At 39.0% G+C, this 25,486-nt stretch overlaps 1 protein-coding gene across 5 annotated transcripts in view; it reads right to left on the bottom strand.

Moving 5' to 3' along the window:
• The window catches only part of SHC3 (SHC adaptor protein 3), a 150,356-nt gene that overhangs the window by 17,284 nt on the left and 107,586 nt on the right, over window positions 1-25,486 (bottom strand). For 4 of the 5 annotated variants that reach the window (XM_060301206.1, XM_060301207.1, XM_060301208.1 and 1 more), the window contains exons 9-12: window positions 19,605-19,755; window positions 18,546-18,645; window positions 15,437-15,595; window positions 11,754-12,049 (exon numbers count right to left, since the gene is read on the bottom strand). In XM_060301206.1, coding sequence (XP_060157189.1) covers window positions 11,754-12,049; window positions 15,437-15,595; window positions 18,546-18,645; window positions 19,605-19,755 — 706 coding nt within the window. The remainder of the gene's footprint in view (window positions 1-11,753; window positions 12,050-15,436; window positions 15,596-18,545; window positions 18,646-19,604; window positions 19,756-25,486) is intronic. The other variant, XM_030832493.2, reaches the window with a different exon arrangement.

Raw genomic sequence — 25,486 nt, forward strand, 5'->3', positions numbered from 1 at the left:
AAAAACAACTCATATTAATAACACCAAAAAGTAAAAATGTTCTTCTTCTTTTTAACCATTAAAAAGAACAAGATGCACAAAAAAGTAAAACAATCAGAAGATAACAAATTTTCCTTTAGAAATTAAATATACAATTTGTAAAATTATACATATATTAAGTTTGGAAGATCATCAAGGAAAGCTTTCAGAACATAGAGCAAATTTTCAAAGAACTGGAAACTTGCAGGAAAGAAGAGACAGAAGATCAATCCAAGAGATCCATCCCCTCAACAAGGTGTTCTAAGGGGAAAGAATAAAGAAGGTAAGAAATTATCAAAGAAATAATATAAGGAAATTGCTATGACCTAAGAAAAAACAAAAATTTTCAGTTGGAAAGGGTTCATCACATCTCTGGAAAAATGAATAAGAAAAGGTACACACAGATTCATGACCACGTCATTGTAGAAGGTAAAGAAAAAACTAAAAATGTCTAGTAGGTAAAGAAAAAGTAATCTACAAAAGATTAAGAATCAGAGCAGCCATGCTACAGGCAACCATAAGGTGAATCAAAGTGACTTCAAAATATATTTTCAGACATGTAGGAATGAGAAAGTTCATGCCCATGCACCTGTTTTGAGAAATAACTCCAATTAAAGTGAGTGAAAACCATAAAAGAGGAAGATATAGTATACACAACAGGCTGAAACTCACCCAAGACTCCAATGAGACTATGTCCTTAGAATAATGGGTTTGCTTTAGTAATCTATTAGTCCACATTAGAACAGAAAATCAGACTGTCTTCATGTATGTTCCAAAAATAGTTGGAATGAGCTGGATAATAGTAATGACATGGTGAGGAAAACTTAGGTCTCTTCTCTCAAGAAGGCAATTCAATATTAACTTATTTAAAAGTAATTGTATAAAATAATATGAATATAATGTAATGTTGGGCCTAACATAGAAATGTAATATATGTATAACATATTTGCCAATAACAGTACAAAGGAGGTGGGCAGAGCAAAGCTGCATTAGGCTAAGGAAATAATTTCAGAGGGTAAGGTAATATAACAATGCATTGTTAAGTCTGTAACATTAATATAATAGATTTAATATGTATAACAATAATGCCACACTAAGGGGATACAATCTCTGACCAAAATGGAATGAAACTGGGACTCAACAGCAGGAAAAGAATTCAGAAACTCACAAATACATAGAAATTCAAAAAAAACTCCTACATAATTAATTAGTCAAAGAGATATCAGGAGGGAAATAAGAAAATACTTAAAATAAATGAAAACGAAGACACAACAGACGAAACTTATGAGCTACAGCTATACTTAAGAAATTTATAGCTGTAAATGTCTATATTAAGACAGACAAAATCTCAAATCAATAACATAACCCCTCACTTAAAGACCCTGAAAAAAAGAAGAGTATACTAAACTTAAGGCAAGCAGAAGAAAGAAAATCATAAAGATTAAAGCAGAGATAAACAAAATGGAGAATAGAGAAACAATAGAAAAAAAATCAATGAAACCAAAAGTTGGTTCTTTGAAAATGTCAACAAACTTGACAAACCTTTAGCTAGATTGACCAAATTAAAAAACAAAGAAGACTCAAACTACTATACTTAGAAATGAAAAGGGGAACATTTTCCCCACATTATAAAAATAAAAAAGATTATAAAAGAATACCATGGAAAATTTTATGCCAACCAATTTGATATTAGGTGAAATGGACAAATTCTTAGAAAGACACAAACTATCAAAACTGACTCAGGAAGAAATACAAAATCTGAATACACCTATAACAAGTGAAGATATTAAACAGTAAACAGAAGTACCCCAAAAGAAAAGCCCAGGACCAGATAACTTCACTGCTGAATTCTATCAAATGTTTAAAGAAAAATTAATATAAATTCTTTGGAATTTCTTCCAAAAAGTAGAAGATGAGGGAATACTTCCAAATTCAATCAATGAGGCCAGTAGTACCCTGATACCAAAACCAGACAAAGAAACTACAAGAAAAGAGAACTACAGACTAATATCTCTTATGAATATGGATGCAAAAAATCCTCAACAAAATGTACTAGCAAACCAAATCCAGAAACGTATAAAAATAATTATACACTATGACCAAGCAGAATTTATTCCAGGAATGCAAGGTTGGTTTAACATCTGAAAACCAATTGATGGAGTTGAACATATCAATAGAATAAAAAACAAAAATCACATAATTATTTCAATAGGCACATAAAGAGCATTTGACAAAATCCAACACTTTTTCATGTTAAAAGATACTCAAAAAAGTAGAAGGAAATTTACTTAACCTGATAAAGGACATCCACAAAAACTCACAGCATCATACCTAATGGTGAAAGATTGGATGCTTTCCCCTTAAGATAAGTAAAAAGATAAAGACGACCACTCTTGCCACTTCTATTATTCTATTGGATGTTCTAGCCAGGGCAAATAGTCAATAAAAAGAAATAAAATGCATCCAGATTTGAAAGAAGTAAACTATCTCTATTCACAGATAATATGATCTTATATGTAGAAAACACTAAGGAATCACTAAAAACTACTATTAGAACTAATAAATGAGTTCAGCTAGTTTGCACGATATAAGATTAATATAAACAATTAATTGTAGTTATATACTTGCAAAGAACACAATGAGAATGAAATTGAGAAAACAATTGCATTCATGAGTGCATCCAAGAAACAAATATATAGAGAGGAATAAATTTAACAAAGTAAGTGGAAAACTTACACTCTGGAAACTAAAAAAACATTGTCAAAAGAAATTAAAGATCTAGATAAGTGGGAAAACATCCCATGTTAATGGACAGAAGACAGCATTGTTAAGATGGCAATACTCTCTATCCCCCAGTTGATCTGTACATTCAACACAATTCCTATAAGAAACCCATCTGACTTCTTTGTAAAAATTGACAAGCTGTTTCTAAAATGTATATAAAATTGTGAGGTTCCCTGAATAGCTAAAACGATCTTGAAAAAGAACAAAGTCAGAGGACTCACTCTCTTTGACTTAAAAACTTACTACTAAGCAACAGTAATCAAGGCAATGTTGTACTGCCATAAAGGTAGACATAGGGATCAACAGAATGGAATTGAGATGCAGAAATACACCCACACATATATGGTCAATCGATTTTCAGCAATGCCAAACATATTCAATGGGGGAAAGAATAGTCTTTTCAACAAATGATGCTGAGAAAACTGGATATCCACCTGTAAAATAATAAAATCGAAACATTGCCTCACCCCAAATATACAAATTAACTCAAAATGGACCAAAAGCCTAAATGGAAAAGCTAACACTATAAAACTCTTAGAAAAAACAGAGGGATAAATATTCATGAAAAAGACTTTAAAATAACTTGAAGGTGCCTTAAAGATGCTCAAAGAACTAAATAAAGATGTGGAGAAAGTCAAGAAAATGATGTACGAAAATAATAGAAACATCAATAAAATCTATTTAGAAAACCTAAATAGGAACCAAAATGAAACTCTGGAGTGGAAAAGCACAAGACAGAAGAAAGAATCAGGGAGCTTGAAGATAGGACAATTGAAATTTTTGAGTCCCAGGAACAGAAGGAAAAAAGATTGAAGAAAAGTGAACAGAGCCTAAAGGACCTGTGGGATACCATAAAATAGATCAACATATGCATTGCTAGAATGCTAGAGGGAGAAGAGAGTAAAAAGAGAAAGACATAGTACTTGAAGAAATAATGACAGAAATTTTCCAAATCTGATTAAATACACGAGTATAAACGTCCAAAAAGCTCAATGAACTCTAATAAGGATAAATATAAAGAGACCAACAAAACTGATCATTAGAGAAATGCAAATCAAAACTACAATGAAATACCATCTTACATCCATTAGGATGGCTACTATCAAGAAAATAGAGGGCTTCCCTCGTGGAGCAGTGGTTGAGAGTCCGCCTGCCGATGCAGGGCACACGGGTTCATGCCCCGGTCCGGGAAGATCCCACATGCCGCGGAGCGGCTAGGCTCGTGAGCCATGGCCGCTGAGCCTGCGCGTCCGGAGCCTGTGCTCCGCAACTGGAGAGGCCACAACAGTGGGAGGCCTGCATACAGCAAAAAAAAAAAAAAAGAAAGAAAATAGAAAATAAATGTTGGAGAGGATGTGTAGAAATTGGTACCCTTGTATACTGCTGGTGGGAATGTAAAATGGTGCAGCCACTGTGGAAAAAATATGATGGTTTCTCAAGAAAATATTACAAATGAATTACCATATGATCCAGCAAATCCACCTTTGGATATATACTATAAAAGTCGAAAGTGGGGTCTGGAAGAGATATTTGCATACCCATGTTCATAGCATCATTTTTCACAATAGCTAAAACATGGAAGCAACCCAAATATCCATCCACTGATGAATGGATAAGCAAAATGCGATACAATGCGATACATACATATAATGGAATATTATTTAGCCTTAAAAAGGAAGGAAATTCTGACACATTCTACAATGTGGATGAAACCTGAGGGCATTGTGCTAAGTGAAATAAACCAATTACAAAAAGACAAATACTATATGATTCCACTTATATGAGGTATACTTACAGTAGTCAAAATCATAGTTACAGAAAGTAAAATGGTGGATGCCAGGGACTGGGGGTTGGGAATGGGAAGTTATTGTTCAATAGGTATAAAGTTTCAGGTTTAAAAGATGAGAAGGGTTCTGGAGATGGATGGCGGTGGTGGTTGCCTAACTATATAAACATACTTAATATCATTGAACTGTACACTCAAAAAGTAGTTAAGATGGTAAATTTTATATTACATATATTTTACCACAATAAAAAGTGAAGAGAAAAAAAAGAAAAGGAAGAAATGTAGGCAAAGGATCTGAATAGTCATTTCTCCAAAGAAGATACACACACGGCCAATAAGCACATGAAAAAACGCTCAACCTCATTAGTCATCAAGGAAAATGCAAATCAAAACCACAATGGTATACCACTTTACATCCACTAGTATGTCTAGAATCAAAAAGTCAGATAATAACAAGTGTTGGTGATGATATAGAGGAATTATAACCCTTATACTCTGCTGGTTGGAATGTAAAATGGTATAGCTGCTTTGGAAAACCGTCTGGCATTTCATCAAGAGACAAAGTACAGAGTTACCATTTGACCTAGCATCCCACTCTTAGATATATATCCAAGAGAAATGAAACATATGTCCATGCAAAAACTTGTACGTACCATTTATAGCTGCATTATTCACAATAGCCAAGTGTCCATCAACAGACTAATCATAAACTGTGATATGTCCAAAAATGGAATATTATTCACCCATAAAAAGGAATGGAGTGCTCACACATATTACAGCATGGGTAAGCCTTTAAAACATTATGTTAAGTGAAAGAAGTTAGTCAAAAGTCCACATATTATATAATTCTATTCATACATATGTCCAGAATTGGATAATCTATAGAGACAGAAAATAGCTGAGTGGTTCCTAGGGCTGCGGGATCGGAGGATAGGGAGGTGATAGCTAAATGGTACAGCATGAAAATATTCCAAAATGGACGGTGATGATGGATGCTCATATCTGCGAATATACTAAAAACCACAGAATTGTACACTTCAAGTGTGTATTATGTAAATTCTGTCCCAACAGAGCTGTTTTTAAAGATCTTTATGTTTACCAATTCATAGATAATACAAGAAACAAGAAACAAGTTAAATAATGCCACAAGAAAGCAAGGACACAAATCACTACGTGGGAAATTCTACAGACAAATGTCCAGTTCACCAAACAAATCAAGGTGTAGAGGGAAACAGAAAGAAAGCTTCTATGGAGTGCGAATCTTGAGACATAATGAAATGCATGACGTGGATGGACCATCTATGGATTCTGATTCCAACAAACTTACTATAAAAAGAATATCTTTGAGATAATCAGGAAATTTTGAGTATGTTTAGTAATTAGTTTTGGTTTTTGTTGGCTATAACAATGACATGTTGTTGTTGTTGTTTTAATGTCCTTATTGGTAGGGATGCGTGCTAAGGTAGTTATACTAGGAATGATAGGAGGCCCAGGATCTGTTATGAAATACTTTGCAAAGCTCCTCTTCCCTTTCCTTTCCTCTCCTTTTCCTTCCTAAGTGAACAAAAAGTCCAAATGCCAAGAAGACAGGTGTCTGTGATGTGGGGGTCATGTAGCCACAATGGCCCCAAATGGCATCCCAGAGTGCGGGCAGAGTGGGTATGCCCAAGGGCTGGATGGATGGATGGACTGGCACAGGGTGTCAGAAGCGTCCATGCCAAGGAGAAGGTTGGGCAGCCCACCATGGAAGTCACAGCCAAGGAGGGGGAGGGCATGTATGTAGGAGGATCGAGCAGTGTGGGTGTCAAAACATGAACAGGGTGAGGAGGGAACCCATGTGGGGACAGCTGGGCAGAGGAGTCGAAATCCAGGCTTGATGAGGCAGGTTTCCACATACAAGGAAGTTCATCAAATAGGTAAAAACATTAAGAATAATGGGAGTCAGGTTTCTCATTGTTGGAGAAGGGAGTCCCTTATTTGTTACGGCAGCACAGGCTAGACTGACTGGTACAAAGGGAATTTCAAAATAACAACAGGGCTTTATTAAGTGGAGGGATCAGGGGGCTTTTTGTTTTCTTAATTACCCTGAGAAGAAAATAAAAACCTGATAAATGTGGATGTTGGATGGTTGTCATGGTTTGGTGAGTTCAGGAATGCAAAAGCCCCTGTACACGCTCTCAAACATGCCATAACCTGAGACCACGTTGACGAAGCCCATGGAATACCCAGCAACGTGCAGCCGTAGCTTGTTCAAATGCAAGCACAGTACCCACATCACTTTGCTGGCCCTTCAAGGCCAAAGTGATGAATCAATGATAAATGACTCAGGGAATAATTTTAGACACAGAGGGCTGACTAAATGATTCTGAAAGATGTTGAAAAGAAAAAAAAGTGCACCAGACTCCATATCTGAGGCTGTTCCTACAGACCCACTCGCCGGCTTCTTTTCAGCTGCTGTTATCTAGGGTCGGTAGCCTCAGCACCTCTGCAGGAGCTCAGAAGCCCTGCCACAGTGATCCTTGTCACCCACATTTCCAGCTCGCCCAGGCGCCCTCGTCTTGAACAATCAGTGCACAGTGGGAAGGCACATAGGTTGGTATACTCTGGAGTAAATTTAGACGTAGAACTGTTTTGCATCCTTATTTATCTGAGTAATCTGTTCTGCCAAGTTTCCGCCTTTATAGTCAGGGACCAACCAATTACCATGAAAATCAGATGAATAAATATTGAAGAGAATGTGTTCATCATCTATTTTGGTGTCCTCACAGCAAGGAAGTGACATTACGTTTTTAATTAAGTCTTTCATTTCCATTTTCTTTTTCAGCTAAAGCTGTCCTCCATAGGATCAATTAAGCTAGATAATCAGATCCCACAAAAAGCCCCCCAAAAGAACAGTTATTAGTAGGTGTGATTTACAGATTTTCTCAACCATACTGCAAATTTCTCCTCCAAAATTAAAGCTGTAGAGACAGCACAGCTTGGGGTGTTTGGGCTTGCTCAGACACCTGGTCTAACTTCACGTCCTCCTTGTCTTCTACATTATCTTGATACTGGTTCATGAATGTATAATACATTAGTAGTAGTACGTATCTTCTGTAAATCATCTTTTTGTCTATAAGAACTGAGTGAACAAAAAAACTAATCGTCTTTGATCTATAAGAGGGTATAATTTAGCTAAATTTTAACTTTAAAAAAATACCTAAAATTTTCAACTGAAATATTCATATTCTCATAGGATTTCTATTTCCCTCCTATTTTCCTTTAGATAACTACAACTAATTTAATAGGTAGCCAATGCAAATGGAAAGAACTCTGGACTGAGTCTGTGTAGAAAATCTCACTTGTGACCCCAGCTCACCTTCTTCGGTCCTCAACCTCCTAACCTGAAAAAGCCTGAGGTTGATTTATGTATTCAGTTATCTAATGCTTATTGAACACAAGCTATGTGCCAGGCACTATTCTAGATGGTGGGAAATACTGCAATGAACAAGACTGATACCCTCTTGGAGATTATAGTCTAGTGGGGGAAACGAAATAATAAACAAATTAGCAAATAAACGAGTGCTTGTTTGTGGTAAGTGCTTAAGGGTAAAAATAAATCAGGGTAAAGAAATAGGGGGTATCTAGGGGATTCTATTTGAGGTAAAATGGTGGGGGAAGTCTCCTCTGGCCTGAGTAAGCCTAGATCATTGTAAGAGGTGTGTATAACCACATAATCTTGACACCCAAACCAGACGAGCACACACAAGAGAAGGAAGCAAAGACAATGAAGACAGATTTCTCTCATGAACTGTGCCTGAAAAATCCTAAAGGAAATATTAGGACTCCAAATCCATGATTACTATGTCAAGACCAAGCAGGGTTTATGCCAGGATGCAACATCAGAAAAATCTACCTGTGTAATTTCCCACATGAATGGACTTTAGGAAAAAAATCATGGTATTATCTCAAAATCTGCTGAAGAAGCATTTGATAAAGTTCAACACCTATACATGATAAAAGTAGTTGGTCAATTAATACGTATAAATAGGTAATGAGAGCAGAGATTGCCCTTTTAACTGGCTCATGGACATATCCCAGGTGCCAAAAACAATGCCTGGATTAGTAGTCATCCAGTACACATTTGTTGAGTGAATGAATGAACGAAGTCTTTTAGGTTGATAAGGACATCTACCAAAAGCTTACATCATCCTTAAGGGAACAATACCTCAAACATTCCTTCAGGTTGGAAGCTGAACAAGGGCGCCCTCTCCTGGCCAATGCTCAAAGGTGTCCTCTAATGTCTGGGATTGGAAGGCAGACGAAAAAACGCAGTGTTTGCAATGGCAACGACCGCTGGTCCAGTAAAACGACCACAATCAGCAAAATTTCCAGGCTCAAGATCACACTACTTTCCTCTCCCTGCAGCAACAGCTACTGAGAAAAAGTGATCAAAAATAACATACCACTTACAACAAGAACTAAAACTATCCCTAGGAAGCAACCTAACAATGGAAACAGAAGAACTTTCTGGAGAGAATTTTAATATTCTAACAAAAGACATCTTAAAACTAAATAAGTGGAGACATGCCATGTTCATGGAGGTGATTATTTAATATTGAAAAATGTCAGCTCGCCCCAAATTAATCTGTAAATTCAGTGCAAGTCCTATCGAAACCCCAGCATGTATTTTTGGTGACTTAATAAACTGAATCTAAAATCAGTACAAAGAATAAAGGTCTGAGAATAGCTAAGACAACTTATAAAAAGGAGACTCAAGAGGAAGGACGCACACCACCAGATATTAAGACAGTTTAAGGCTGTAATGACTAAAGCAGTATGGAACTTGCACAAGAAACAGACAGTCAAATCAGTAGAACAAAACTGAGAGTCCAGAAACAGACCCATGACACAGAGACTTAGTGTGTAATAGAGGGAGCATCACTACCACAGAGAAAAGGTGAATTATTTGGTAAATAGTGACGGGAGAATTGGCTCACTACATGGCGATTTTTAAAATGTTGGGTCCTATCTTATATCATCTTCCAAAGTAACTTCAGTTGGAATTGAAAGGTAAATGTGAAAGACAAACAATAAAGCTAGTAGGAGAAAATATATAGTACCGTACATCTGTGATTTGTAGGTGAGAAACCTTTTAAAACTCAAAACTATAAAGCATAAAGGGGAAAATTGATGGATTCAGCTACATTCCCCAAAAAAAGACTTTTATCTGATGAAGAATGTCTCATAGGTGAAGATGTGGGAGAGTACATATGGAGATTCTATTGCTGGAATAAACTCAAGAAAACCCAATAAGAAGATTAAAAGAGAAACATGGAGGAAAGATAGGAACATAAAATTTATGGAAAAACCTGTTAAAGTGCAATCAAAGAATTGCACAGCAAACAATGAGACATCACTTCACTCCCCACCCGCACCAGATTAGCAAAACTAGATAGAGAAAGGGTGGGTGTGGGACCCTCACACTCTGCTGCTGCACATGTCAGTAGCCCAGCCATTCTGGATGCAGATGCAACCCCTGATGACATTAAATGTATGTACACCCTATGATCAAACACTCCTGGGATATGCCCCAGAGAGACCATCCCAGGTGCAGGGGAAACAGGCACGAGGTTTGCAGCACCTTTAGTTTTTCAATGTTTCACAAGAGAGCTCAGGAAGTGATGTGCAGATGGTGTATCCAGTGAGCCCCAGATGGCCCACCCAAGTAACAATTCAGTATATGGAAGGCACTACTGACAGATCTTAAAAACATGTACCGAAGGGAAAAAGAAAGAAATGATTTGTGGAATAACATCATGTTTGTTTGCAAATTTCTGAAACACACAAACACAAAATATGCATTTTCCCTGGTGTGCATATATGCAAAAAAAAATCCACACAACGAAAGAAGGTGAATTGGATATATGTTACATTCATGGGAAGTGGTTGCCCAGCTGGAGAATGGAAGGGAAGAGAAGAGAAGGTGCAGAGGTCTAGGGAGCTGAGGTGTGCAGGCAACTTAGTCTAGACGCCTGAGGCAACAAATCATCTCAGGTAACACCGCCTCTTTCCCCAAACACAAACAGTTAAATTGTGTCCAAGTTCAACTGAAGACTGTCTTCATCCCTACCTGTCAATCAAAAAATGCAATGTCCTTCATAGAGAACAGACTTGTGGTTGCCAAGGGGAAGGGGAGATTGGGGAGGAAAGGATTAGAAGTTTGGGTTTAGCAGATGCAAACTATTATATATAGAATGGATAAACAGCAAGGTCCTACTGTATAGCACAGGGAACTATATTCAGTATCCTGTGATAAATCATAATGGAAAAGAATATGAAAAAGAATATATATATATGCATAACTAAGTCACTTTGCTGTACAGCAGAAATTAACACAACATTGTGAATCAACTACACTTCAATACATTTTTTTTTAAATGCCATGTTCTTAACCACTATTGAGATAACTCTACCTGCTGCTTTGTTTTCACTGGATAAAAAAATTTTAAACAACAATCCTGGAATTTACTCAATGGTTAGGCTAAGTTAACTATATTTATTAAACTTAGTAATTCTTGGACTGTGCCAGGGTGAAGTCAAATTTATTTATTGACTGAAAGATGGTATATTCAGTCAACCCCATAGAATTATTCAGACACAACTGTACTGCCAGGAAGTGCCAAAATCACTGTCATGAGGTATTACTTCTCTGGGTGGGAAAGCAAGAGACTAATTAATAGGAGGCTTACTTACTTCTTCATCACATTTTATAACCTGCAAATAAAAACTGGTGATTCAACTTGTAGAGATATTTGAGGTAAATATTAAAAGCCCAGGAGCCCTGTACTTCTTTGTCCACTATGAACATATCTGAAAGGACAACTTTCTCAGTTTTTGTATTTATTTTAAAGAACATGAGAATTAAACCTTTCAACCCAGGCCCTGGGGATTTCCAAGTTTTGTAACTTGCACAGGGGGTCCTGACCATGGGCTCCTGTAGCCTGGCTCTGGCCTGAAAGCATAAGTCCTCTGGGCCTGGTCTCCAGGGCCCTGAAGAAGTGACCGTCAGGACTCAGCAGGCATATGTGAGTAGAGGAGGGAAAGTGGTCCCCAGTGCAGTGACCCAGGGTAGACTGTCGGAGGGAGGTTGCCCAGTGCAGGCCACACTCCGACCTGTGCTCACCGTGCCTTCTGGGTCCACGAGCAGCAGGTGCTTGGCCTGGCCATTGTGCATGCCAGTGAGGACAAAGGAGCCTGGGTTGGTGGTGCTCTTCCTGACCAGGAAGTCTCCATCTCTCTTCAGTAGCCCCTCTGCCTCCTTCCTGCTCATCTCCCCTTGGTACCAAGGCTCTGCTTTCAGCTCTTCCAGCATCTTAGCATCCGGGGCTCTGGGTGAGACGGGGCTGATGCACTCCACGGAGGCTGCCTTGCTCAACACAGGCCCCAAGGACTGGTTCTTGAGAGCATCTTCAAAAGGTTCTGCCAACAACATTTGCCAGCAACACGTCAATCCCAAGGAGAACAAATGATAAACAGTACAATGTGAGGGCTGGAAATGTAAAGGCAACTTCTACCAGAAAAAAAAGAAGTAGAGAAAAATGACTGGCTGGTAATACAACAAGACTCATCATAACAAGCATTTGAAAGCAAAGCCCAAATCTTGGCATGACTCATTCTGATGAGTCTGCTTTCCCAAGACAGCTGGGCATTGTGTCTTGTGCCAAAGACTCAAGCACACCCTTTGCCTCACTAGTTAGAATGACTCCATTTTTGCACGCTGCAAGAGGCCATGAATATTACATGCCATCTACTTTCTCTGGAATATTGGCTAGCCTCTTCAACAAATGTGTTCTCTTCTGAATAAAAACCTGCCAATACCAAAGAAAATACACAAAGTTGCAAGGTTTTGATTTCATGCAAAACTGAAACCCAGCCCAACAAATGTTTCTTTTAAAATTTTTGTATTAGGTGAATTCTTAAAAGAGAAGAAAACTGACATTTATTGGGTGCATTTTGTGTGACTTGCCCCAGGCTAGGAGCTCTACCTCCCCTTGACCTTCACTTGTTTCCCTGTAGAAAAAGGCTCTTGTGTGAGTGTTTGAGATTGAGCTTGATTTTATGCCCTTCAGAACATACTTCTCACTGCAGGCCATGGCTCTAAGAGCCACAAATACCAGCGGTAAGAGAAGTCACCAGGCTCATCTAATTAAATCTCAATGTTCGATTTTCAAACAAGGCAATATGTACAACAGCACTCTGAAAAATGCCCCCAGTGCCACACAAGTGTAAGGTGTTGTGATGATTATCTAGGACCCCACTGCCAACCTACTACAATGCAAGCACCACAAGAGCAAGAATGGTTCTCTCCTGGGCACAGCAACATCCCTCTAGTCCAACATTTTTCCTGGGACATAGTTTGTACCCATAAATATTCAGTGAGTGCTGTAAAATCAGACCAGTTTGCTAAATGGTGGTAGAGAATGGGCAGAAGTGAAGTGAATAAATGAAACCAAAACTAAATCATTTTGACACTTGTTAAATGATTTACAGATTTGGGGCAAAAAAGAGGTTAAAACTATGGGCTAAAATTATGTTCGTAGATTTTCTCTTTTTATTCTACTTTTTCCCTGATTACCTGGAGTAGTTGAAAATTTGTATTCTGTTTCTGTACCATCATCATCATCACCACCATCACCATTACCACACATCATCATCACCATCATAATCACCATCACCTCAGCCCCACCACTAGCATCAACATCATCACCATCACTATCAACATCATCATCACCATCATCATCATCACCAACACCACTATCACCATCTTATCATTATTATCACCTTCATTACCACCATTACCATCATCACCATCACCATATCATTACCCTCATCACCATCACCACAATCACCACAATCATCAGCATCACCACCACCATCAGTACCATTACCATCACTAACAGCACCACTACCACCATCATTATTTAGCTATAGTGGTTCAAGATAAACACAGAGTGCTAGGTCTATTTTTCCGTACTTTTCAATAGATACTAGCCTCTCCAGGGCTCTTTATACTTTCGGTTTCCCCTTCTCTAGTTTTGGGAGTAGGAGTAGAAATTGATGGATGAAAAAAGGGAGGTCTGGCTTTCATTTTTCCCATCTCAAACCCCAGCCAAATCTAACTCTCCTCAGGCTCTGGGGCCAAGAGTCACTGGTATATTGACTAAATTAAACAGTGAAAATTGTCTGACCATAAATACAACTACTAAACTGATGTTGGGAGATATCGTTACAACTGGAGCTACCACTTTGCTCTGCCTCTTGAGAAGTTGCTTCATACCTCCTAGGCTATTTCCACATTTTTTTAAATGAAGAGATTAGACTAGATGCTTCTACAGTTCTTCTGGCTCTGGTGATTTTTAAAATCAGAATGGGAGTCCAGTGTCCCATTCTGGGGGAAAATAGACTTTTGTTGTCATGGTGCAGCCTGTTTATAAAAGCACTCAGCCCTGTCCTAACCCACATGCAATAACAGGTATGTATTGTATGTGGTGAACCAGCAGTGAAGTTACCAAACCTCTAGGGTTCTCTGTTTCCTCCTCTATAAAATGGTAATAATAATAATATCTACCCGTAGGACTATTGCAAAAATTAAATAAAATAATAAGCACCTAGCCACGTGGTAGAAACTCACTAAGTGCTAGTCTCCTCTCCTTCCCTCTTCAGCCTGTAAAATTCTCAAGGAAATTGAAAAAGAAATTTGGGGATGTAAAGCTGTTTGTGAGCTTGGGAAGCTCTTTCAAAATTCCTTAACAACAATTTACACTTTCATTAATCACGGGTGATTTATTTTTCCCAATCTATATGCCAAACAGAGGTCCATGGTACACATCATACTACAGTGCAATCAACAGGAGTTTGGGGTTACTCTTCTTATCCCGTTTTATTTTTCATCAGATTACCTGTCACTACCGGTAACACATGGTGGTTATTTAAACTTCATGAGAGTAGGGACTTTGTCTATTTGGTTTTCCTGTATATCCCCAGTAAGTAGACTAGTATTTGACACATGGTAGGTGTTCAGTAGAGAGGAAGAAGGGGAGAGAGAAAGAGAAAAAGTGAGAGGGAAAGTGAGTGTATGTAGGCAAACAAGAGGGTATATTACAATTTCTTGCTTATATGTTAGTCTTGTTCAACAGACTAAGAGCTCTATGAAAACAGGGGCCAAGCCATTTCATCTTGGCATCCTTAAAACTGATACAGTATTTGGCACACAATATCCAATTAATACCTAAGTGAATAAATAAATGAATGCATTTATGTATATCATTTGTCTCAATACGATCTTCAAGAGCAAAGTCAATTATAAAACGGGGGTGGGGGGACTTCCCTGGTGGTCCAGTGGTTAAGAATCCGCCTTCCAATGCAGGAGAAGCGGGTTCGATCCCTGGTCGGGGAACTAAGATCCCACATGCCGTGAGGCAACTAATCCTGCATGCTGCAACTACTGAACCCGTGTGCTTTGGAGCCCACATGTCACAACTGGAGAGAAATCCGCATGCCACCACGAAGATCCCATGTGCTGCAACTAAGACCCAACACAGCCAAATACATTAATTAATTAAAAAAAAAAAAAAAGGGAAGCTGCTTTGCCTCTGGACTGCAGAGAAGGTTGTAATTCCAAAGCAGGGGTTGGCCAAATTCAAAGCCTTGAAAAGCTCAATCATAACCCAGAAAAATACAGCTAATCAGTGTCATTCATCAAAACCCCACCAGAAGAAAATTCAGTAATTGCACAGATTTCAAACAAAAGACAATGCAAAAAAACAGCCTCAAAAGAGAAAAATCCAGTGGCAGATGGAAACCCACTCATGTCAAAGAGGTCTTTCCGTGGGCTGCTTTCTGCACTGCTGCCCGCGGCCAGCCCAGCCTGCAGCGGGATGCACTGGGTGTTGACATAGGTGGGGGCTTCTCCCGTAGGGGTCACATGCGATTTCCTTTCCGGTATGCTGTAGATGTCCAAGGACCCTGCAACAAGAAAACAGCCCTCTTTTCTCTTCTGATCGTAAAGCTATTCATGTTAAGCTACCCAGTGATTCACAGAAAAGTTCCTTTAGCCCATTCATAGGAAGATCCTTGCTTCAGATGCCCATCCATTAAGTCTCCTCTCTGACCCTCTCATACCCTGTTGTACTCTGCTAGGATGCTCTCCACTCCTTCCTGTCAAAATGAGACCTACTGGCCAAGGATGATGGACGCCGTGAAGGTTAGGAGCCTTACCAAGACCCTAGGCGCCTCTGACCCGGGCTGGGGGGAGCAGGTGGGGGGGGCACACCTGCTGCAGAAGCTGCCTCAGCCTCCTCATCCCCTTTACAAAGGCCTGAGATCAAAATAACTGAGCAGAAGAACAACAGGCCTTATTTTCATTGTTCTTTTTTTAAGTGTAGGGGAATGCTTCATATGTTAACTCCATTAGAAATGCAGTGCAGGTGCTGTGACCCCATTTTATTAGAAAGTTACTTCCTAATGAATGAGGCACCTTCCTTCTAAAACAGAGTCAGGCTTGTGCCTTCGTGGGACTTCCCAGCTGGACCAAGACTCTGTTAAGGCAGGGTCAAGCTGTCCCTGCTCTTGTTGCCTGAGGCGAATGAAGGGTGTCGCCCTGCTTGAGCCACGATCCCATTCTTTGTATGGGATCACTGTTTCTAACAGGCTTCCACAGACACTCTCAAGATCGCCTTGGGCCTGGAGAGAGGTCACCTCTCCAGGTGGTGGGCTGTGGAAGTCAGCTCAATCCATCTGGCTAGAGTGGGTTCAGGGCTTTGGGAGAAGCTTTCCCAAGAGCCCACTAAAGGACTTTTGGCAGCACCACTGTCTCTGGCCTGTAAGCGTGAGAATGCAGGTGTCCTGCGAAAATCCCGTCTCTGGAGAGCATCTCCACAAATTCCTGAGCTGTGTCTACTCCTCTCCCCGGACGTGGTTTCTATGCATCACTGGTCGTTCCTGCGCTACGAGTCGTGGCTTAGTGATGACTATCTTCCATTCAGATGTCTGTATGAACTGCAGACAATTCAGACTGTAAAAACAACTTTACAAACTAATCTTTAAAAAGATCAAAAGCCCAATGAATAAGTTGCTGATGACAGCCCTTTCCCACTTCAGACATTGGCAGGTGCTGAGCCGGGGGCAGGGAGACACACCCTCCCTGGTGTTGGTACCCAGAGTTCAGTTTCATTTAGGGGAAATGGCTGCCAGCAGATCAATAAGGAACATTTGTATTTGTTCTATGGAAAATATATTTATTGCTTACAAATAAGAACTTGAAATTTATTTATTCTCTTTACACAAGAACTTGTGTAAGGCTCATTTTTGCCCTGGTGAACTTCTTCCATTGTCTGTTTTTGATCTGGCTGGAATAACTTGAACATAAAAAAAGATGTCATTTTCAAATAAACCTGATGAATTTTCAATAGAGTAAATATCTCATGTAAGTAATGTGTCTCCTTTAATCTTTAGCAGTTATATGTCTATGTACACAATTGCTGTATAATACTTTTTAAATGTGTATAGAACAAAGATGAAAAATGTTAAAAAAAAAAAAAGTGCCTCTGGCAAAGTTATAACTTTAATGTGCTATTTCCATCCTATTCTGAGATAGAACCATGTGGTGTACTGACTGGGTTTTAGGGATTACTGGCTGGGCAGTATGGATGGGTCATCTTTCAGCTGGGGCAGGCAAGACATGAAATTCTTTCATCGGGGGAAATTTTAAAAATATATTGTCAAGGGCTTCCCTGGTGGCGCAGTGGTTGAGAGTCCACCTGCCGATGCAGGGGACACGGGTTCGTGCCCCAGTCCGGGAAGATCCCACATGCCGCGGAGCGGCTGGGCCCGTGAGCCGTGGCCTCTGAGCCTGCGCATCCAGAGCCTGTGCTCCGCAATGGGAGAGGCCACAGCAGTGGGAGGCCTGCGTACCGCAAAGAAAAAAAAAAAAATATATATATATATATATAGTCAATTACTTGCCAGAGCAAATGTCAATAATGAATGGAAAAGCCTTAATGTTAAACCAACAAATGTAAATTTCTATACCCAGAAGTGTACATTGGATCTTAGCTCATTTGTCACTCCATCTCCTCCAGGCCCTGAACAGTTAGTAGTCAGGGCCCCAGAGCTATTGAAAGTTATAGAAATGTTTGAGGTGGGAAAAAGTTTAAAATTAAAAGGGACTTCAAAAATGTATGTATACATACACACACATATATGTATGTGTAGCAATAACTGTCTAGAGAATAGAGACATGTTAGCGGTTAGTTTAAACTAAATGGTCCTTCAATAGCCATATAATTTTTAATGTGGGAGTTAGGTGCGTGCTAAGAGGTTGAATAAGAGGTGGAAGTGTCCTCTGACAGGACCCAGGGCTTGTGAGGGATTTGTATCCCTGGTACTATCTCTGCCAAGGGCCGGCATTGCTCCACTCTTCCTGAAGCTGACCCTGGAGAGGGAAGGCAGGGGTGAGGCAAGGAAGGGAAAGCTACAAGCTACTGTTGGGAGCCACCGGGGTTCAGCCCTGCTGGGGAGCTGAGGGACAACACAAAGCACGCCCCACAGTCTCCCAAGCCAGCCCCGTTTGAAATGGGTGCAGGTGCCCCTGGGGAGGTGAATTCCTCAGACCCTGGGCAGTCAAGCCCTCCTGCCAGAGAAAGGCCTTAGGAGGAAAGTCTCAGGGTGCAGGAAGCACTGGGGCGGGTGGGGGCAGTGAGCTGGTCCTGGTGCCAGGGGCGGCGTCATCTGATGTGTGCCCTCAGACATGCCCGACAGCCATTATTTCTATTTGTATGATCTGGCTGGGAACCTGCAGCCACACCCACAGCAGGTATTTCCAGTGGGTCACTCTGCCACTCCACAGGAGAGGAACTACCCACTAGGGAGCATGTCACTTTCAAAAAGTATTTTTTATGTTTCTTGTTCACCTCACCTTGCCTCTCACCTTGCCTGACAGGTGTTTGCTGCCAGTCTTCGCCAAGCGGGTCTCCTAAGTGTCTCCCCTGGTAGTAAGTTTGCTCTTTTCCTGCAAACTATAGACATATATAAATACACAGAGTGAAAAATTCATCCTCTTCTTGTTTCTGCATCTTTAAAAGCCATAGTACAGTAGAAGGGCCTTCAATGGCCAATGGATTGCATGCCTATTACACCCAATTTTCCCTTCACGCCTCTCGGTTGGCATTAAGATTTGGGGAATAAGTTTGTGTGGGTGTGAGAAAGAGGCTGTATCTCATCAAAACTACAAATGCCCCCTGTTTTCATTACCCCCCACATCCCTTCCTTAAGTATGACCATAAATTGAGCTCTTTTACATGTAGCCACATCACTCAACATGACCTAAAATAGATTTCAGTTAAAGATTATCTATGTGTCAGAACATACTTCCCACCCAGCACATACACCCATAACCATTCATGCCTTGGCAAGTCCACCTTGCTGATTCCTTCTCAGTGTTAGAGCTACTGACACTTGGTTTCAATGTTATTTGCCAATTTCATTGGTGTCATTGTCATTCACATAAGGTAGGTGACATCAAAAAATTCCCTATAACGAAGAGATATCATGGAGATACCATAACTCTAGAAAACGAATGCCTTACTAGAATTTCGAGTTAGAGGGAAAATCAGGGAAATGCGCAAAACAGAAAAACTCAAAAAAATCTCATGTTAAAGGCTTACATCCACTCTCCTTTCAGAGAACCCAAAGCACCCCAGGCCTTTTAGAAGTCTTGAACTCTCTCTTTTCCTCATTAAGTTCACAGTAGAATGGGATTTGTGCTAGGATGAAGAGGGAACTCCCAGACTCAGGAATCACAATATAGCTCCAAGGCATTTGACGTTGAAACAAAAGCTTCCCCTACTTCTCTGCTTTGTGAAATTCAAGGGGGAAAAGTTTGTGAGTTTTTCTGTCTGGACCTGAAAATAAAGTTAAAGAAAGCAAAAGGAAAGTTCAGTTAGCCACCATCCAAGGGAAAAGGTATAAGACTCACCTGGGCTGTGTCAGGACCATGGAGTCTGGCTTTCAGTCGAGCATCTACAAAGCCCCCTGGAGGAGGCATCTTGCTTGGAATGCTGTTGTAGTACGGGTGGTCTGCGCCGTCACCCTCCTCTTCAGTCCAGGGCTCATCTAGACTCTGCATTCTGTTAAAAGAGGATTTTCAGGGACTTTAGCCAAAAGTCGAGCTTGCAGTCAAAACCAAAAAATCTAATGTTAGTAATTGTTGACCCAGAAAGCAGAGTTTAGTCACTGCCCCTTTAACCATCCAGGTCTCAGGCATATATATAAAGCAGATGAGTGGTTTGGCCAAATATTTCTGACTTATTCACAGTTCTACCCTTTAGGAAATTCTGGTCATATTTGAAACAGGAAAGAACTCCTTTTTTAAAATTACATTTTAATAAGGAAAAATATAATTTATATGTAAGGATAACCAGTTTCTCAAGGCATAGACACACATTTTAGTACATTATGAAATTTACCCAAAACAAAATTAACTTTAAAATGGAGATTTATTGACATCAGGGAAAATGGCAGAGTAAGGACCTCTGAAAATTCTCTCCTCTGTAATAGCAACAAGAAAGCTAGCAAAGAAAGTTTCATAATCAACTTTTTCATAACTCTGGAAATTAACCAGAAGCTTGTAGCAACCTAGAGCATGTTTATTAAAACAAACAAAAAACCACAAACTGCTGTCAGAACAACAGCTTTGTTGCATTTTAACTTGCTTTATTGTCATCTCCATGGTAGCCTTAAAAACCCAAATCCCACAGTCACAGTGAAAACCAGCAGCCTAATAGCCATGGGAGGGGGCAAAAGAGCATTGAGGCTCCTTCAAAGCCCTATTCCCAGAGAACAGTCATTATTACGCTTCTGGTCATTCTCCAGAATCCTCCACTCCAAAGGTTGTCTTTATTTGACCTGATTCAGAGCTTGTCCAGGGAACATAGCTTCTTCCCCAGGGTCATTTGTCAAAAACAATTAGAAGCACTTCTTTAACATTGTGGCTCCCTGAAACAGTAGATAACATTTGGGGTAAAGAGTGAGCTAATCAGAAAGCTTAAAAGAAAAGCTGGGAAATAATAAGCTTTGACATAATTCTGGCAATCTAGAAGGCTACATGTATACGAGGGCTGTTTTCATGGCCAGGGTTCTGTTCCTGCTCAGAAAAGATGTAAAAAAGCTCTAGTTCTCACCTGTGACTGACTTTGAAGCTTTGCACAAGCAGGAAGTAAAAGCTAACGCAGAGTTGTCGGCTGCCTGAGTGTTGAAGGAGTGCCCCAACACACACACAGAAACCCTCAGCAAAAACTGTGAGACTTAATGGTTTCAGACATTTAAGGAAATCTCTTTTCAGTCATTAGCTGTCTAATAAATGAACTGAGCTGAGTTGTCAGTGACCATATATGACAAAAAATACAGACTTTACTAAGTTAGTTTAGAAAAGTCATTACAACAAACAACCACAACAAACAGCAACAACAAATCCTGAGGAGGGGAGAAATCTGACTTCCAGAGTTGTCACACCACGTTATTTAAAATTTCCAATTTCTACAAAAAATTATGGGATGCAAAGAAACAAAAAAAATTTGTCTCACACACAAGAAAAAAAAAGCAATCAACAGAAACTGTCCCTGAGAAAACTCAGGTTTTGGACTAACTAGACAAAGACTTTAAATTAGCTACTTTCAATATGTTCTGAGAACTAAAGGAAACAAAAAATCAAACATGACAATGCTGTCTCACCAAATGGGGAATAACAAAAGAGATTCAAACCTAGACACCTCATAATCAAACTGATTAAAGCCAAAGAGAAAGAATCATGAAAGTAGCAAGAGAGAAGTAGCTCATCATATACAAAGGATCCTCAATAATATTAACAGTGGATTTCTTATCAGAACCAATGGAGGCCAGAAGGCAGTGAGATGTCACATTCCAAGTACCAAAAGAAAAAGACTATCTACCCAAGAACTCTATATAGGCATAGTTTGTTCTATTGTGCTTCACTTCATTGCATTTCACAGATTTCACAATTTGCATGTTTCACAAATTGAAGGTTTGTAACAACACTGCACTGAGCAAGTTTTCAGTGCCGTTTTTCCAACAGCATTTGCTCACTTCCTATGTCTGTGTCACGTTTTGATAATTTTCACAATATTTCAAACATTTTCATTATTCTTATATTTGTTATGGTCATCTGTGATCAGTGATCTCTGACGTTACTATTGTAATTGTTTTGGGGTGCCACAAACTTCATCCATATAAGATGGCAAACTTAATCAATAAATGTGTGTTCTGACTGCTCCACCAACTGACTGTTCCCCTATCTTTATCCCTCTTCTCTGGCTTTCTTATTCCCTGAGACACAACAGTATTGAAATTAGGCCCATTAATAACCCCGCAGTGGCCCCTAAGTGTTCAAATGAAAGGAAGAGTCATATGTCTGTCACTTTAAATCAAAAGCTAGAAAAGATTAAACTTTGTGAGGAAGGCATGTCAAAAGCTGAGACAGTCCAAAAGCTAGGCTTCTTGTGCCAAACAGTTAGCCAAGTTGTGAATGCAAAGGAACCATTCTTGAAGGAAATTAAAAGTGCTACTCCAGTGAACGCATAAATGATAAGAAAGTGAAACAGCCTTATTGCTAATATGGAGAAAGTTTTAATGGTCTGGATAGAATATAAAACCAACCACGATATTACCTTAAGCCAAAGCTTAATGTAGAGCAAGTCTAACTCTCTTCAATTCTATGAAGGCTAAGAAAGATGAGGAAGCTGCAGAAGAAAAACTTGAATCTAGCACAGGTTTGTTCACGAGGCTTAAGGAAAGAAGCCATTTACATAACATCAAAGAGCAAGGTAAAGCCCCAAGTGCTGATGTAGAAGCTGCAGCAAGTTATCCAGAGGATCTAGCTAAGATAATTAATGAAGGTGGCTACACTAAGCAACAGATTTTCAGTGCAGATAAAATAGCCTCATATTGGAAGGAGATTCCATCTAGGAATTTCATAGCTAGAGAGAAGTCAATGCCTGGCTTTAAAACTTCAAAGGACAGACTGACTCTCTTGTTAGGGGCTAATGCAGCTGGTGACTTTAAGTTGAAGCCAATGCTCATTTACCATTCTGAAAATCCTAGGGCCCTTGAGAATTATGCTAAATCTGCTCTGCTTATGCTCTATAAATGCAACAACAAAGCCTGGATGACAGCACATCTGTTTACAGCATGGTTAACTGAATATTTCAAGCCCACTATTGAGGCCTACTGCTTGGAAAAAAGATTCCTTTCAAAATATTACTACTCAATGACAATGTACCTGGTCACCCAAGAGCTCCGATTGAGATGCCAATGAGATTAACTTTGTTTTCATGCCTGTTAACACAACATCTATTCTGCAGCCCATAGATCAAGGAGTAACTTCAATTTCAAGTCTTAGTATTTAAGAAATGCATTTCATAAGGCTGTAGCTGCCATACATAGTTATTCCTCTGATCGATCTGAGCAAAGTCAATTGAAAACTTCTGGAAAGGATTGACCATTCTAGATGCCATCAAAAACACTCATGATTCATGGAAAGAGGTAAAATCATCACCATTAACAGGAGTTTGGAATAAGTTAATTCCAACCCTCATGGATGACTTTGAGGGGTTCAAGACGTCAGTTGAGGAAGTAACTGCAGATGTGGTGGAAATAGCAAGAGAACCAGAATTAGAAATGGAGCCTGAAGATGTGACTGACTTGCTGGAATGTTATGATAAAAATTTAATGGATGAGGAGCTGCGTCTTAGGGATGGGCAAAGAGAGTGGTTTCTTGAGATGGAATCTACTCCTAGTAAAGATGCTGTGAAGATTGTTGAAATGACAACAAAGGGTTAGAATGCTATATAAACTTAGTTGATAAGCAGTGGCAGGGTTTGAGAGGAGTGACTCCAATTTTGAAGGTAAATCTGTGAGGGAAATGCTATCAAACAGCATCACATGCTACAGAGAAATCATTCATGAAAGGAAGAGTCAATCAGTGTGGCAAAATTCATCGTTGTCTTGTTTTAAGAATATGTCACAGTCACCCCAAGCTTCAGCAATCATCACCCCCTGATCAGTAAGCGACCATCAACACAGAGGCATGACCCTCTACCAGCAAAAAGGTTGCAACTCGTTCAGATGATGGCTAGCAATAAAGTTTTTAGCAATAAAGTATTGATAATTAAGGTGTGTTCATTATTTTTTAGACATAATACTATTGCACACTTAATAGACTACAGTATATTGTAAACATAACTTCTAAATGCACTAGGGAACCAAAAAATTTGTGTGACTTGCTTTATTGTGATATTCACTTTATTGCAGTGGTCTGGAACCAAACCCTCAATATCTCTGATGTATGCCTGTACCCAGCAAAACTATCCTTCAAAATGAATCAAAAGTTAAAACAGTGCCAGATAAATAAAAACCTAGAAAATTCATCACTAACAAATCTGCACTACGAAAAAATACTAAAGGAAGTACTTCAGGCTAAAATGAAAGCCACTAAACAATAATTCATGTCACATGAAAAAATAGAGGATAAAGGTAAAGTTAAATACATAGGCAAATATTAAAACAGTAGAAATGTAGTTTTTGTCCATAACTCTTTTCCTCTCCTCTCTGATTTAAAAGACAACTGAATAAAGCAATAATTATAAACCTGTGTTGATGAGCACTCAATGTATAAATATGGAATCTTCATAACATAACAGCACAATGTAAGGTGGAGAAATAGAGCCACATAGAAGCAAAGTTTTTGTATACTACTGCAATTAAATTGGTGTTAATCTGAATTAAATTGTTACAAATTAAGATGTTAGTTGTAACCCCCAGGGCAACCACTAAGAAAATAACTTTTAAAAGACAGTTAAAAAAAAAGAAAAAAAAAACAAGGTAATGAAAAGAGTTCACTCATAAAATATTTATTTGACACCAAAGAAAGCAGTTATGGAGAAACAAAGGGACAAAAAAATGACATAACACATATAGAAAAAACTAGCAAAATGTCAGGTAAAATCCTAATTTATCAGTAATTACATTAAATGTAAATACATTAAACACTCCAATTAAAAAACAAAGATTGGCAGAATGGATTTTTAAGATAACGTGATCTGACTATATGCTTTCTACAAGAGACACATTTTAGATTGAAAGACATTTTAGATTTAAAGATTTAGGTTGAAAGTAAAAGGATGTAAAAAGGTATTTCATGCAAACAGTAACCAAAAGAGAGCTATGGTAACTCTACTAATATCGGACAAAATAGACTTCAAGACAAAATGTTTACTAGAGACAAAGATAAAAGAGCAACCAGTCAAGAAGATACAATAATTATAAAGCTATATGTACCTCACAACAGACCCTAAACTATATGCAGCAAAATCTGACAGAATCAAAGGGAGAAATAATGCAGTACTAATATTTGAAGACATCAATACCCACTTTCAATAATGGATAGAACAACCAGAGAGAAGATTGGGAAATAGAAAATTGAACACTATACATCAACTAGACCTAACAGACATCTATAGAACACTCCATTCAATAACAGAATATAAATTTTTCTCAAGTCCACGTGTAACATTCTCCAGGATAGACCATATGTTAAGCCACAAAACAAGACTCAAAATTTTTAAAAGATTAAAATCATACAACGTATGTTTTCAGACCATAATGGAATTAAAGCAGAAATCAGTACTAGAAAGAAATTTGGGAAATTCACAGATATGTAAAAATTAAATAACACATGCTTAAATAACAAATGGATCAGAAAGTAAATCACAGGGAAATTGGAAGAAACTTTCAGATGAATAAAAACAAAAACAACATACCAATACTTATGGGCTGAATGTAAAG

The sequence above is a fragment of the Globicephala melas genome, chromosome 6, assembly GCF_963455315.2.
Source record: "Globicephala melas chromosome 6, mGloMel1.2, whole genome shotgun sequence".
Lineage (NCBI taxonomy): Eukaryota > Metazoa > Chordata > Mammalia > Artiodactyla > Delphinidae > Globicephala > Globicephala melas.